The sequence below is a fragment of the Engystomops pustulosus genome, chromosome 6 (assembly GCF_040894005.1).
Source record: "Engystomops pustulosus chromosome 6, aEngPut4.maternal, whole genome shotgun sequence".
NCBI classification, from domain to species: domain Eukaryota; kingdom Metazoa; phylum Chordata; class Amphibia; order Anura; family Leptodactylidae; genus Engystomops; species Engystomops pustulosus.
Window position 1 is genome coordinate 152,390,632 of NC_092416.1, and position 16,038 is coordinate 152,406,669.

Genomic DNA, 16,038 nt, shown 5'->3' on the forward strand with positions numbered 1-16,038 from the left:
TGGGTGACGTCAGAAAGGTGAGTTTTGTCTTTATGTTTTTAGTTGACTCGAGTATAAGCCGAGTTAGGGTTTTTGAGCACACATTTTGTGCTGAAAAACTAGGCTTATACTCGAGTATATAAGGTATGTTATTTATTTAATTGAGTGTCCTTGCGGTCTGCAATATATCAGGACAACGCAAGAATTGCATGATCGGGTTACTGGACATAGAACTAACGTTAAGAATGGCTTCCTTAAACACAGGCTTTCTAAACATTTCCTTTTTAAACATTGTAAGGATGAAACCTTATTTACTATCATGCCGATTGATTATATTCCTGATTAATATAATCATGGATATCAGACTCTATGCTGCAGAGAAATATATTGGATATATAAGATGCAAACACTTAGCCCCTTTGGGCTTAATGAAGTGTCTAAAACCATTATGTAATAGCCCTGTGTGATTTTTATACTTACCATGGGCTCTTTCCATTTCGGTCCTCACCGATTCTTCTTGCGGATCACGGTATACACCGATTGTTTCTATTTACGCCAATGAGTTAAAAGGCATCAGTTTGTCCATTGATCGCCTCGATTTGTCATTTACACTGAAGAATAGGTGTTATGTTGACAGACCATTGGTCACCTGACCTTTGGTCGGCCAAGTGACCCGCTCTTGGAATTAATACTTCCGGAACCCTGCGTTCCAATGAGTAGTTCCCCTTAGTTCCGGTAGATTCTACATCTTCTATCGCAGACTGCAGCATTTAAACTACAGGCGGTCCCCTACTTAAGAACACCCGACTTACAGACAACCCCTAGTTACAAACGGACCTCTGGATATTTGATATTGGTAATTTACTGTACTTTAATCCCAGGCTATAATGATCAGCTGTAACAGTTATCAAAGGCGTCTGCAATTAAGCTTTAATGTTAATCCTGGTTCTAATGACAACCCAACATTTTAAAAATCCATTTGTCACAAAGACCAAAAAAATTCTGTCTGGGGATACAATTATAAAATATACAGTTCCGACTTACATACAATCTCAACTTAAGAACAAACCTACAGAACCTGTCTTGTACGTAACCCGGGGACTTCCTGTAATCAATTTGTTGTTTCATCACAGTAGGAAATTTTAATATTGTAAAGACTTATACTTATGAGCTGTTATATTATGTATTACACTATGCTTACTTTCTAACTTTTTTATCTCTCCATGATGTCACTTCCTATGTGGGGATATATATTACTATGATTGTCACATTAGTTTAGACCTGATGAAGTGTCCAGTGTAGAGGACGCAAAACGCGTTGTTCATTTTATCATGTTTTTTTATTTGATTTTATCATTTGCAATAAAACTAATTTAAATTGACCATCCGCCTTTGAAATAGCCCCATTTTTCTTCTCAATCCACGAGGACGGAGGTGAGCCCCTGCCTTTCGGAGATTTGAAGTCATCACAGAAACAAGCTCTCAACTAAAGCTGAGGGGGCAGCTAGCTTTTATTTTTTTACTAAAACCAGTCAAAACATATTTTGTTACTCAAGGTTGTACATTCACACCTGTTTAAAGCAGTTAAAACTGGTTTGAATTACTGACTGGTAATCAACTTACAATTTTATTGGGAATGATTTGTCCCAATTACCGTATATACTCAAGTATAATTTTACCACAAAAACCTGGTAAAACCTAGATTTTTTTTACTCAAGTATAAGCCGAATTTGGGTTTTCAGCACATTTTTGTGCTGAAAAACCAGGCTTATACTCGAGTATATAGAAAAGCGTTCCTGGTGGATTGTGCACCTGTCCAATACAATATTGGATTGGATGTTGAGACATATACAGTGCTATGCAAATTAATTTTGTATTGGACAGGTGCACAATCCACCAGGAACGCCTTTCTTTCCCTGAACGGCACAAACTCGAAATGGATGAGGTTAGCACTCACTTGTTCTTGAATAAATGTGAATCTTTTATTGGTCCAGGATAAACAGCAGTTTTACCATTGATAGGGATAAAAAATCCCTATCACCATAGACCAATAACAGATTCACATTTATTCAAGAACAAGTGAATGCTAACCTCATCCATTTCGAGTTTGTACTTAGCTTGATGCATAAGAAGTCTGTTGGGTTACCCGGACGAAGATAGCATGGACGTCCCCTGCTATCTGCAGCTTTGTATGGTCAATACTTGCCACAAGATCTCCCTGACAGATTACCTGTATTTCACAACAACATTTTTCGAAATGCAGTCTTAATGTCCTGGTTTCTCAGGCTATATACTATAGGGTTAAACAATGGAGTAAGTAAGTTATGTAATATAGTAACAATTTTGTTAACCATTAAGGAATGTCCTACTGATGGGATCATGTATTTAGCTATTAGTGTCCCGTAAAATGTCCCCACAACAATAAGATGAGAACTGCAGGTAGAAAAGGTTTTCTGTTTGCCAGATGTAGATGGTATCATAAATATTGCATGGAAGATATACACATAGGTGACAATGATAAAAGAACAAGGAAGGATGAATATTGGCATTGAAAACAGAAAGACTTTAAGTTCTAGAACAGAAGTGTCTGAGCAGGAAAGTTTCTGGAGAGGATAAATATCGCAGTATATATGGTCTATGATGTTGTCATGACAAAAATCAAAGTTTGTTACCGGTAAGACTCCTGCTAGATTAACAGTAAGACCGAGCAACCATGGCCATAGTGAAAGAAAGATCTGGAGTTTGAAGTCCATGATACTTGAATATCTCAGGGGGTTGCAGATGGCCAAATATCGATCAAAGGACATCACCGACAGAAGAAAACATTCAGTAGTGATTGTACCACTAAAGAAGTATAATTGGGTGATACAGCCAATGAAAGTCATTTTCTTCTCTCCGAACAGAATGGCAATGAGCATATTTGGAAGAATATTTGTTGAAATCATAAGATCGGAAATGGAAAGATGACAGAGGAAGTAATACATGGGAGACTGGAGCCGGATATTGGTGGAAACTAGGAGGATGATCAGAAGGTTTCCTATAACCGTGAAAAGAAAGATGAGCAAGAAAAGAATGAAGAGCAGAATACCAAAGCTGTGGAGGTTTCCGAAACCCAATAGAATGAATTCTGTCATTACTGAATGGTTCATTGTAGATATTAGGTTAAAGCTTTAGGACAGAGTATCAGTTCTATGTGAAAAGAAGACCTTGAAATGTTACAAGAAACAAAATGTATTATGCAATACATAAGTAAAAACCTCTAATTTCTAATACATTAAGGACAATGATGACAATGACGCATTGAAGGGTTTTCCTTCAATGGACTAAACCCCCAACTTAATCCATTGGAGATTCCATAGGATTTAGCCTTTAACGATTAAGGCTGGGAAGTACTTGTAATGTAAATGTTCTTATCCGAATGAGTCAGTAATGATTGATTCTAAACTAAGAGCTTCTACACAAGCTAATAAGTTTGCTTTATGTGTTGATAATAATCTCCAGTATATAAGAAAGCAATGGCCTAGATTTACTAAAACCCTTGCGCCAGGTTGCTGTTGGACTTTGCACGTTCTTTAATGTGCAAACTGCTTGCACATGTATTTAAGAAGTGTCCGAGACACATTTGTGGCGTGGATGCACTATTTTTCATGCACACTCAATTTTGCTCTGAAATGTGCATTCCAGTAGGACCGTGCGCCACATTTAACATGCAAAGTCCGACATAAGTGTGTCTCATACCCCTTGTTAAAGGTGCACCAGAAAAGTGGTTCACTCTGTCGTGGCAGTGCATGGGGCACCAGATTCATAAAGAATGTGCACCAGAAATCCTGAATCTGGCGCAGTTTGCACAGTTTTTTATAAATATGACCCAATTACTTTAAATCGGTTTAAATTATTGTTACAGAATACACCGGGAAATGTAACATCATCTAAGTCTGGCAAAGGCTGTATGATTGATAAAAGAATTAGAATGGACTGACTGTGTATCATCATTCAATCTGCTTATCTATAACCTTTCACATATTTGCACAATTTTTCATTAGTGTTACATGAATTGAATTGAATAAATTGAATTGATTGTTGAGTACTTACATTATGCTCATGGGTTTGGTAAGATTTAAGTCAGTAGTGTGAGTACATTCATGTCTCTCTTTATGCATTAATAAATCCTGCCCCCAATATCCAGGGATCAATTATTAAATTCCCAGGATTAATCAACAGAACAGCCAATTATTTAATTGGTCAGTATTTATAGTATGTTTTTCGTGTAGCAGGTATGACAACAGAATGCAACAGAATTAAAGCTAACTTAATAAGATATCCAAAAATGTATTGCATTTGTTTTCTGAGATTAGCAAATTTGTAACCACTACTAAGTGGTGTTGTAGAAAAATAAAATTGGCCTATCGTCCCATCACACCTCCATTCATGCACATAGCTCCTGTACTTGCCAGTCCCAATCGCTATACGATGGCTATAGCAGTGAAGACATAAGATCAGCCTGGCCCCAGTCAGTTGCAGCTAATGCCAGGGATGCAGTGGTCACATGCTGTCCCCACTGTCGCCATTTTATGCAGAGAGTTACCAACAACTACAGGAGCTGTGAAAGGTAAGTAGACATTTTATTTTTTCTTAATTGTTTTACAAAACTTTTGCCATTGTCCACAGTTTTGTTAGACCAACAACGAGTCTTCTTGTTTTTAATCACACTTAGTCTTTAAAACTTATTATTGTTATCCTACGTTTGATTTTTTTAAAATAGGATAAACAACACCACCCCAGTCACCTTCCATCTTAAAAAAATGTTTAGGTTATAAAATCTCTAAAACTATTTTGAGTTTTTAACTTCGACAAAATGTTTCTTCTGAACAAGATTAAAAAAAAAATTCACTCAATTGATTTGATCTATATCACTGACGGCCAACCTTTTAAACTTGGGTTGTCTAAATTCTTAAAAAGCATGCATAAGTTGGGTGGCGTGTCACTACTAGAAAAATCTAGGGTTAATTCTCTCTTATGCAATGTTCTCTTCTCCCAGGTATTACTGGGTTGTAACTGTGGTGGGTACACTGGTAGCAGGGTGAGTTTTTGTAGCTGCTTTAAGGTAATGGGGCACACTTACTTACATTCCTGCTGTAGTTCACTGAAAGTGCATTGTACGAAGATCATGCACTGTGCCACGGTTCACTAAGATTGTGTGCCCGATATCGTGCATGTGTTGCTTCCCCGCTCGGTCCGACAGAGTTCACCATCTTTTTAGTGGTGCATGTAAGTGCTTGGGCTTGCGACAGAATTGGAAAGATAAATCCTGCGCTCAGTCCGAATCAGTTGGATCCTCCGACGGCATGCCCCATAAATTGTGCCACAACAGGATCGCGTTGGCCAAAATTCCAGCACAGACACTTGTTATATACCTGTGCAAGCCGTGTAATCCAAGAAAAAGGCGCACAGTCCGACGAAAGAGAGCAGTGCAATCATTAGTAAATGAGCCCTAATGACCGGTTAGCACACACGTGAGGTGACACTCCTATCCCCCCTGTAGTAACTGGAATGGTGGCAAACAATTGACGGTCCAGCCAGGATTCTCGGTCCAAACACTTTCTTTATTTGAGCATAAATAGCAATGACAAATCCACTCAGAAAGACGGTGGTCGCCTACGCGTTTCAGACAGTTTACCTGTCCTTAATCATGGCTAACAAACAATGGAAAGACATACACTTTATACATGAATAAACCCCTCCCTAGGTCCCAACTTCCAATGAACACTTAGTTCCGTTAACTCCTTCTTAACGGAGGGAAATGTATTAAGCTAAATGAGGCATTAAACATTAAAAGTTAAAAACAATCCTGGTATGATACGATAAATAAAGCATACAGGTCGCGTTGGTGAAAAAGAAAGTATACACAATATTCTTAGCTAGTGTCGAATGTTCCTATAAGCAGTTGCTTGTAGTTTCAGTGACCGTAATCACAATCACGTGATCGGTCATGTGGTGGGGGCTCGTCAAGGGTGTTGCAGTCGTTGCTATGCAGCGGATGGGCGGTCTTGATGACATGGTTGGAAATCACATGACCTATCATGTGTCAGAAGCTCCCCTGTGAAAGCCGGAGCCAGCGTAAGACAGTATACAGACCACCAAGCCCGACCAGAAAAATGCCATCATCTAGCTAACCCATTGGAACAAGTAAGTAGTATTCCATGCAGGTCACAACGGCGGTGCAGCAGGGATCCAAATTTTGATAGTAAAATAATACATATTGTTGTGGGAACGGGGGTTCCCGTGCGGCACAGTGGAAGCGGCCCGATGGAATAGAGGTAACGAGACCTAGGGGTAACATAGAAAGACAATATGTTAAAAATGCATTAGAATACAATATTAAAGGTTAAAATGTACTCCTAAGAATCGGAGTATGACAGACAAAATGACTGCAGGATAGGTCTACAATTAAATTTACTTGCACACATTGAGCAATGAGAGAACTAGAAAACACGTAAAAAGTAATAGTGCAGGCTATGTACAACCCAGATTGACCATCAATTAGTAATGGTACATTAGTTCACTTTTAAGATTGAGGCCTTGGGGAAAACAAGTCTCTAGTGAAAAAATCCAATATGCCTCCCTATTGGCTAATCGTGTTTTAATGTTGCCACCTCTGACGTTATTTTTCACTTTTTCAATTACGTAAGTGTTGAGTGTGTTGGTGTCACCTTGGTGGATTCTAATAAAGTGCTGAGATGCACCAGATAGATTCCGACCTTGTGGGTTTAAAATGTCATGGAGGTGTTCCATAAAGCGGATTTTAAATTTCCGGGAGGTCTGACCTATGTACATTAAGTTACAGGCTGTACAGTGGATAATGTAAACTACATTTGTAGTGTTGCAATTTGAAAATCCCTTAATCGGAAAAGTACGGGAACCCTTGCTGTCAGTGAATTCTTTCTTTTTATTCCAGGCAAAGGTGCAGGTTGTGCATCTTGTGGCACCGCACCTGTAAAAACCCTGGGAACTAAGCCAAGTTGTCTTCGACTGTGTAGAGAAAAGGGATGGAGACAAAAGATTACCCAGACTTACTCCCCTTCTGGAAACAATTCGACATCCTCTATCCAGTATTTGTTCCAGAATAGGATCCGCTTTAAGTAACGGTATATGCTGTTGAACAATGTTTGAGATGGCATTAAACTGTGGGCTGAACTGAAGAACAAGGGTCGGTAGTTTATCAGGTGTCATACTTGGTGTATTAGAGGGTTGGTTCGGATGGATGAGAGAGTGTCTGTCTTTATTTTTAACCCTGTTGTAGGCTCTATCTAGGGTCCATTGTGGGTAACCCCTTCTTTTAAGCCTAGTATACACCTGTTTCGCTTCTGATTGGAAGAGGGCATCTGTACTACAGTTTCTTTTGGCCCTAGTTAGTTCCCCAACTGGGATCCCCCGAATAGTGTGTGAGGGGTGTTGGGACTTGGCGTGTAGTATCGTGTTGCCGGCTGTGGGTTTTCTGTAAGTGTCGAAAACAACAGTTTTGTCCACAACGCCCACAAGATGTAAATCTAGGAATGAAATCACGTGATTGTGATTACGGTCACTGAAACTACAAGCAACTGCTTATAGGAACATTCGACACTAGCTAAGAATATTGTGTATACTTTCTTTTTCACCAACGCGACCTGTATGCTTTATTTATCGTATCATACCAGGATTGTTTTTAACTTTTAATGTTTAATGCCTCATTTAGCTTAATACATTTCCCTCCGTTAAGAAGGAGTTAACGGAACTAAGTGTTCATTGGAAGTTGGGACCTAGGGAGGGGTTTATTCATGTATAAAGTGTATGTCTTTCCATTGTTTGTTAGCCATGATTAAGGACAGGTAAACTGTCTGAAACGCGTAGGCGACCACCGTCTTTCTGAGTGGATTTGTCATTGCTATTTATGCTCAAATAAAGAAAGTGTTTGGACCGAGAATCCTGGCTGGACCGTCAATTGTTTGCCACAGTTTCTCCTATACCCCAGCAGAGGGTTGGCCCGTGCCGGGTCCGGTCGCTCAGAACGAAGGTGAGCTGGCATTCTTTCCGCTATATGATGTTACCATAACTGTTGCCCGTGCGCACCTTCATCATTTCCACGCAGATGAAAGACGTTTTGGATTCAGACATTGAACTGCATGATATATGGTCACGATCTATACCAATATGAATAGATCACAAAGAGCAGCTGCTGTTTTCTCAAGTAATCTTGAACTGATTGATTCACAAGTTGATACTATAGACAATGTAAAGATTCTGGAGAAACTTATTGAACAAGAAACACGGATCTGGTGGGATCAGACCACCTTAAAAGCCTATTTGGACCGTTGCTACATTCCAAGAGGTCTTAGACTAAAGAAAATCCCGTCCATCAGTTATTCAGAAGAATTCATCTCCAATTGGAATAATACCTTTTCGGAATGTTCCTTTAAATTAATGAACCTTATCGTAGAATGTGAAGAGACAAAACTACAGGAACTACAGACGAATATTAACTCAACAAAAGCTCTTATTAAAGAGAGATGCACGGAGGAACAATACAGTGCACATCTACAGACAATAGATCAACATATCATTGCCCTCGAGGAAAAAATTGCCGAAGGCAAGAAAATCTAATTCCGACGGGATGAATTCGACTACCAAAACCAACAGGTTTATAAGTGGGGTCGTTGGGAGAGACCACCGCACACCCCTCGATCAATCCTGAAGAAATCCCATCGCAAATACAAACATGACAGGACTCAAAAAGTGGGTTTTCTGTCCTCTGATCAGGACTCATCAGAATATCACACTCAAGAATCAGAGTCGGAACCTAGCACCAGCACTCCAAAACGCCCATCCTATTATAAAAAGAAAAGATCCAAGAAACCGATTAAGAATGGCGAGACAAGCATGAATACCACAGAAAACAACAAAAACAACAAGAAATTACCATCAAAAAACGCAGAGGGGGGCGTAAACACCGGAGAAGAAAATGGCATCCCCTCGAGAACTCTGAGGAGCAAAAAAATATAACTAATAAATTGGACGTAATCAATTTATCAAACCGAACCCTGACACCCAATCAAGTTGAGCTTTTATCACTAGGATTGAACTTTGTCCCAAATAGAGACTTTGATGTGTATTCCACTGTCTGCAATATCAACAAATTTGTAAGGGATTTAACGGTCAAACGTCACTTTTACAATCATGAGGGAGAACATACAACATCCACCACTGAGTGTCATGTGAGTAATAATGAATTTGTACCCTTCAATTTTACTGATCAAAATGTATTGTTGAATCTGATGTCTTTGGAAGATGATTTATGTGGTCAGGCGTCTGTGGATGTATTTAGGGATTTTAAAATTAAAAACCCTAACTTCTATCCTGTCAGCTCTCGAGCCGATTGCATGAATTTATTTCAAGAGAGGGTCGAACGTGATCTGAGGAGCCTCAAAAACTCCACTTATCAGACCAAATCCAACCTCTCTCCTCCTTTGGAGCATGCATTACGCGAAATCAAGACCTGGCATGATACAATAATCAAAATGTCAGATAAGGGGGGTTCAGTCGTAATAATGGACAAAACCCTATACAAAGAACAAGTTCTATCACTGCTAAGTGACACATGCACATATCGCAAACTAAAAGAGAACCCGACTAAGTCATTCAGCAGTGAACTCAAGAAACTTTTGGACGAAGGGTTATCAGTTGGAGCCTTAACCCAGAACCAAGTTAAACAGATCCTCACGGAGGACCCAGTGGTTCCTATTATGCACGCTTTGCCCAAAACCCACAAGGGGGTGTCACCTCCCCCTATGCATCTCATTATTTCGGGCATAGGGTCCCTTAATGAAAACTTATGCGATTGGCTCGATAAAGTGCTGCAACCTCTGGTTCGTAGGGTCCCTGGCTTCTTACAAGATTCAAGGGATGTTTTGATGACATTAGATCAGAAAATGTGGAGATGCAACTATCACTGGCTTAGCTGTGATGTTGTATCTTTATATACGTCAATTCCACATGATGTAGCAATGAGGGCCCTCTATTTTCATCTGAATAAATATACAGACTACACTCCGGAACTTAAGGAATTTGTTGTTATGGTTTGTCAATATTTGATCACCCATAATTTTTTCATGTTTGACAATGTTTTTTATTTACAGACCAAGGGAGTCAGCATGGGGGCAAAGTTTTCCCCATCCCTGGCAAACTTGACCATGTCTTGGTGGGAGGAACATGTCATCTACTCACATAACAATCCTTTTGCCGGTGCCATTGAGTGGTATGGCAGGTACATCGACGACATTTTGATAATCTGGAACGGTGATGTGCCTGCCATACCACTCTTTGTTGAGTATCTCAATGACAACACATCAAATTTACTTTTTACCTTCACAACACACCACAGGGAAATTTCATTCCTAGATTTACATCTTGTGGGCGTTGTGGACAAAACTGTTGTTTTCGACACTTACAGAAAACCCACAGCCGGCAACACGATACTACACGCCAAGTCCCAACACCCCTCACACACTATTCGGGGGATCCCAGTTGGGGAACTAACTAGGGCCAAAAGAAACTGTAGTACAGATGCCCTCTTCCAATCAGAAGCGAAACAGGTGTATACTAGGCTTAAAAGAAGGGGTTACCCACAATGGACCCTAGATAGAGCCTACAACAGGGTTAAAAATAAAGACAGACACTCTTTCATCCATCCGAACCAACCCTCTAATACACCAAGTATGACACCTGATAAACTACCGACCCTTGTTCTTCAGTTCAGCCCACAGTTTAATGCCATCTCAAACATTGTTCAACAGCATATACCGTTACTTAAAGCGGATCCTATTCTGGAACAAATACTGGATAGAGGATGTCGAATTGTTTCCAGAAGGGGAGTAAGTCTGGGTAATCTTTTGTCTCCATCCCTTTTCTCTACACAGTCGAAGACAACTTGGCTTAGTTCCCAGGGTTTTTACAGGTGCGGTGCCACAAGATGCACAACCTGCACCTTTGCCTGGAATAAAAAGAAAGAATTCACTGACAGCAAGGGTTCCCGTACTTTTCCGATCAAGGGATTTTCAAATTGCAACACTACAAATGTAGTTTACATTATCCACTGTACAGCCTGTAACTTAATGTACATAGGTCAGACCTCCCGGAAATTTAAAATCCGCTTTATGGAACACCTCCATGACATTTTAAACCCACAAGGTCGGAATCTATCTGGTGCATCTCAGCACTTTATTAGAATCCACCAAGGTGACACCAACACACTCAACACTTACGTAATTGAAAAAGTGAAAAATAACGTCAGAGGTGGCAACATTAAAACACGATTAGCCAATAGGGAGGCATATTGGATTTTTTCACTAGAGACTTGTTTTCCCCAAGGCCTCAATCTTAAAAGTGAACTAATGTACCATTACTAATTGATGGTCAATCTGGGTTGTACATAGCCTGCACTATTACTTTTTACGTGTTTTCTAGTTCTCTCATTGCTCAATGTGTGCAAGTAAATTTAATTGTAGACCTATCCTGCAGTCATTTTGTCCGTCATACTCCGATTCTTAGGAGTACATTTTAACCTTTAATATTGTATTCTAATGCATTTTTAACATATTGTCTTTCTATGTTACCCCTAGGTCTCGTTACCTCTCTTCCATCGGGCCGCTTCCACTGTGCCGCACGGGAACCCCCGTTCCCACAACAATATGTATTATTTTACTATCAAAATTTGGATCCCTGCTGCACCGCCGTTGTGACCTGCATGGAATACTACTTACTTGTTCCAATGGGTTAGCTAGATGATGGCATTTTTCTGGTCGGGCTTGGTGGTCTGTATACTGTCTTACGCTGGCTCCGGCTTTCACAGGGGAGCTTCTGACACATGATAGGTCATGTGATTTCCAACCATGTCATCAAGACCGCCCATCCGCTGCATAGCAACGACTGCAACTCCCTTGACGAGCCCCCACCACATGACCGATCACGTGATTGTGATTACGGTCACTGAAACTACAAGCAACTGCTTATAGGAACATTCGACACTAGCTAAGAATATTGTGTATATTTTCTTTTTCACCAACGCGACCTGTATGCTTTATTTATCGTATAATACCAGGATTGTTTTTAACTTTTAATGTTTAATGCCTCATTTAGCTTAATACATTTCCCTCCGTTAAGAAGGAGTTAACGGAACTAAGTGTTCATTGGAAGTTGGGACCTAGGGAGGGGTTTATTCATGTATAAAGTGTATGTCTTTCCATTGTTTGTTAGCCATGATTAAGGACAGGTAAACTGTCTGAAATGCGTAGGCGACCACCGTCTTTCTGAGTGGATTTGTCATTGCTATTTATGCTCAAATAAAGAAAGTGTTTGGACCGAGAATCCTGGCTGGACCTTCAATTGTTTGCCACAGTTTCTCCTATACCCCAGCAGAGGGTTGGCCCGTGCCGGGTCCGGTCGCTCAGAACGAAGGTGAGCTGGCATTCTTTCCGCTATATGATGTTACAGTAACTGGAATGGACCTTGGTCCAGCTGTTTGGCACTGACAGGGCAACTATAGGACACAGTGCTAGTCACAGTTAAGTGTGAACTAAATACCTTCACTAACAGAGGTAAGATGGCCGTTGATTGCCCCGTGTTGCAAGGCCTCCGTATGGTGATTCTTCCATTTAGTAATGGAAGGGTGGTAAACAGACAGTATCACCATCTATTGGTGGGGCAAATCGTGGATAACGGCTATCTTACCACTGTTAGTGGAGAACACTGCACCATACTCACAGCAGGAGATTATTATTTATTATTGATGACCTCTTCTTTGTTCGTAACTTGTTAGTCCATTTTGTTGGGGTGGATTTATTCATCTATACCAGAGTACATATATACAGAACCAAAACCAACATTCAGCAACTAAAATACACATAAATGTATTAAGAGCAAAAAAACTTCAAGAAACAGTTAACATGTTTAGAATTTTTAAAGCTCTTTGTTTCCAGACCAATAACAATGAGTTTACCAACTACCATGTGTGCCCATTGTGGTCTGTAATTGGATAAAGCTACGTAAACTGAAGGTATTAACATTTTTAAGTTTGTATTTTCTACTTTTTTTTTAAATTAATACTAATTAATTACTTTTTAATATATATTTTAGGCTCCCTACGGAGGCCAAAGATAACAAATGAACTAGAGAGTACATTTCCCCATATACAACCATTTTTGCAATAGACTGCCTTGTGCCAAACTCCAATATACTTGAACTCCTGTGCCCAGGGGTTTATAGAGCTGCCTCTTTTATTTCCATTACTATAATCAAACTTATGTTCCTACTCCTTTGTCAATTAAGCCCCCAGCTGTCTCCACTCCTAAAGAACATTAACCCTTTGACTCCAGTTTTTACCTTCGTGCCCAGGGCCAAATTTTAGAATCTAACATGTTTCATTATAAATGGTTATAACTTTGGAACACTTTATACTTCATGTTAGTTGTGAAAATTTGGGTGACATGTTTGCGTTGGAAAACGCAAATAAAATTTCAAAAATGTTTCCATTTTCAAAGTTAATTTTTTTTTTGTTTTCCATACTGATACTCATACAACCCAAATAACATAATAGCAATCATTCACTGAATGCCTGTTTCATGTTGGCATGATTCTTTATACATTCTCTTATTTTTCTAGGATGTTATGAGGCTTAAAGGGAACCTGTCACCACATTTGCACATATGCAGCCAGTGACAGATTCCTATAGAGCTCTATTGACTGACTGACCTCCCTCTTTTAGCTAAAAATTGTTTCGCTTACATCCACATAAATCCCCTTTTATATTATGTTATCTGGCATCAGAAGGGGCGTGTCCTGCTCGGCCGGTGCCTCAAATCTACTCCTACTCATGTCCCATGGCTCTTCTCAGCATGCCATGTGACCAGGGTGACATCTGTACCCGTACTTTGTGTGAACAAATGAAGTCACAGCAGCCTCCATGGACACCTACCCTTCTCCTTCCTCCATGGAGGCTGCTGTGAATTCATGTAATCACATACATACTTTACAGTTTGCTATTATTAGAAGGCTGAAAGACCTGAATTGATGTCACTCAGGTCACATGGCATGAAACTCGGGTCACATGGCATGAATGTAACACAAGGAACACAAGGCACTGTGTAAAAAAAAATACACAATATTTCCCATCTGTACATAGAGCTTTCTATGTCTGTAGTTGAATATTAGCAGACGGTCCCTAAGAACAAGGAGGTAGGGCAGTGATTTGAAGAAACACAGAGCTGTCAGTCAGAATAATGGGGCGTGGTTGACTGTCAGCCTTGGAGAGAGAAAAGTCACAGATATCAGACATGAGTCACAAAAGCTAATTTGCATATCTGAAAAACATCTGTAATTAAGGTACAGGGCATCACTGTCAGCTAATTTAAGGTCATACAGGGAGGACTTGTAACCCTTTATCAGCAGGCAAAATCTGGTGACAGGTCTCCTTTAAAACTTTATGTGCAATTTTACACATTTTAATGAAAATCACCAAAACTTTTTTTAAAAAAAAGTTCAACTGTTGACTTTGAGAGGCGTAAATAACAGTTAAACCCCAGAAATTTTCCCATCATAGAAACTATACCCCTTAACGTTTGTACAAGAACATTTGAAAGTTTGTTAACTCATTCACAGGGGTTAAAACAGAAGGTGCAAGTTAGAAATTGTAATTATTTTGCAAATTACATTCATTTTGGCCCAAAAATATCACATACCCAATAAATTAAGCAGTTTATGTAAATCCTCTTTCTGTCCTGTATCCAATGAGAGATAAAGAAGTCTGATAAAGTGTCCAATGACTTAAAGGTGTTCTGCAGTCATAGCAAGTCGGGCCCTATCCTGTGGACCTGACCCCAAGAGCAAGGGTCTGTTGTACCCCCATCGTAGCTCAAGATGAATAGAGCAGCTGGTTGCGTATACTGCTCTATTCATCTCTGTGGTGCTAATGGAAGCCTAAAAGTCCATTGAAATTAACATTTCAACAGTTCAATTTGACTTCTGATATTGTCATTTAAGGAATGAAAGATAATGGTGGAGGTTCTAACAAAGGTGTAAACTGGACCTAAAACACGAAAATAGTTGAAATGTTTCCCTGAAAGATAAAATCTGATGAAGTTAGAGAAATTTCAGTTTCATAGACAGGCCCTCCAAAAATCTAATTATGTTTCTTTCTTTAATCCCTTGAGGGTTAGTTCCATTTTTGCATTAGATCTTTGTACAAAAGAGATGATATCTATAACCAATCACTCCATGCCACCCAGACAGTTACATTTTTTATAGCCCCAATTTCAAGTTGTACAACCTTGACTTTTGCGATCAGTGCATTGATTCTTTTGTGGGTGTGATGGTAACTACAGGTGATTTCAGTTTTATCCATTACCGCCTTTCAATCTTACCTCTTAGAGACATCTTAAAATTTCCCACTGTTCCAATTTTAATTTTTGCTCTTTGATTTTCTGTCTCACTGCTGCTGGCCATGGTAATGGGAGGATGTCTAAAATCTTTCAGGTAATTTTGGTAATATGACTCTTGGTACTCTTGCTTCTAGGATATTGTAGTTTATTATATATAATAGACTTCATTCCTACAGATTTTAAAACCATTTCCTTAAAACATCCTTATCACATCTACCTTTTTGTAACCGCAAAATGTGCATCTCATTCATTGGTCCTGTTGCCTCTGGTTGCTGGAGGAGCGTTGCAGAAGTTTTGCTAGGTGATGGTGCGTGTTGCATGGATGGTGAGCATTGCGTAAGCTCTAACCTTTTTTGTATACAGTTTTCGAAATCTATAGCGTGGTTTGTGGCAGTGTTGTAATGGTTACTCCACAAAGAAGAGCTAATTTCGACCCACCTTTGATGAACAAATAAGACATCTCACACTTTCTTCAATTGCTTGACCTGACCATTCACCATGCCTAATAAAGAGACCTTTTATTTAGACAGCTGGAAAAGGTCATCAACATTTTTAGTTTGCCCATTAAAGTTATCAATGACGAAAAACCATTTTTT

The 16,038-nt window shown here is 39.6% G+C and overlaps 1 protein-coding gene across 1 annotated transcript; it reads right to left on the bottom strand.

The window, feature by feature from the left end:
* Positions 1-2,215: 2,215 nt before the first annotated feature.
* LOC140065970 (olfactory receptor 11L1-like) lies at positions 2,216-3,127 on the bottom strand. Its single transcript, XM_072113531.1, has one exon. The coding sequence runs from the start codon at positions 3,125-3,127 to the stop codon at positions 2,216-2,218; it is 912 nt and encodes a 303-aa protein (XP_071969632.1).
* Between the last annotated feature and the right edge of the window lie 12,911 nt (positions 3,128-16,038).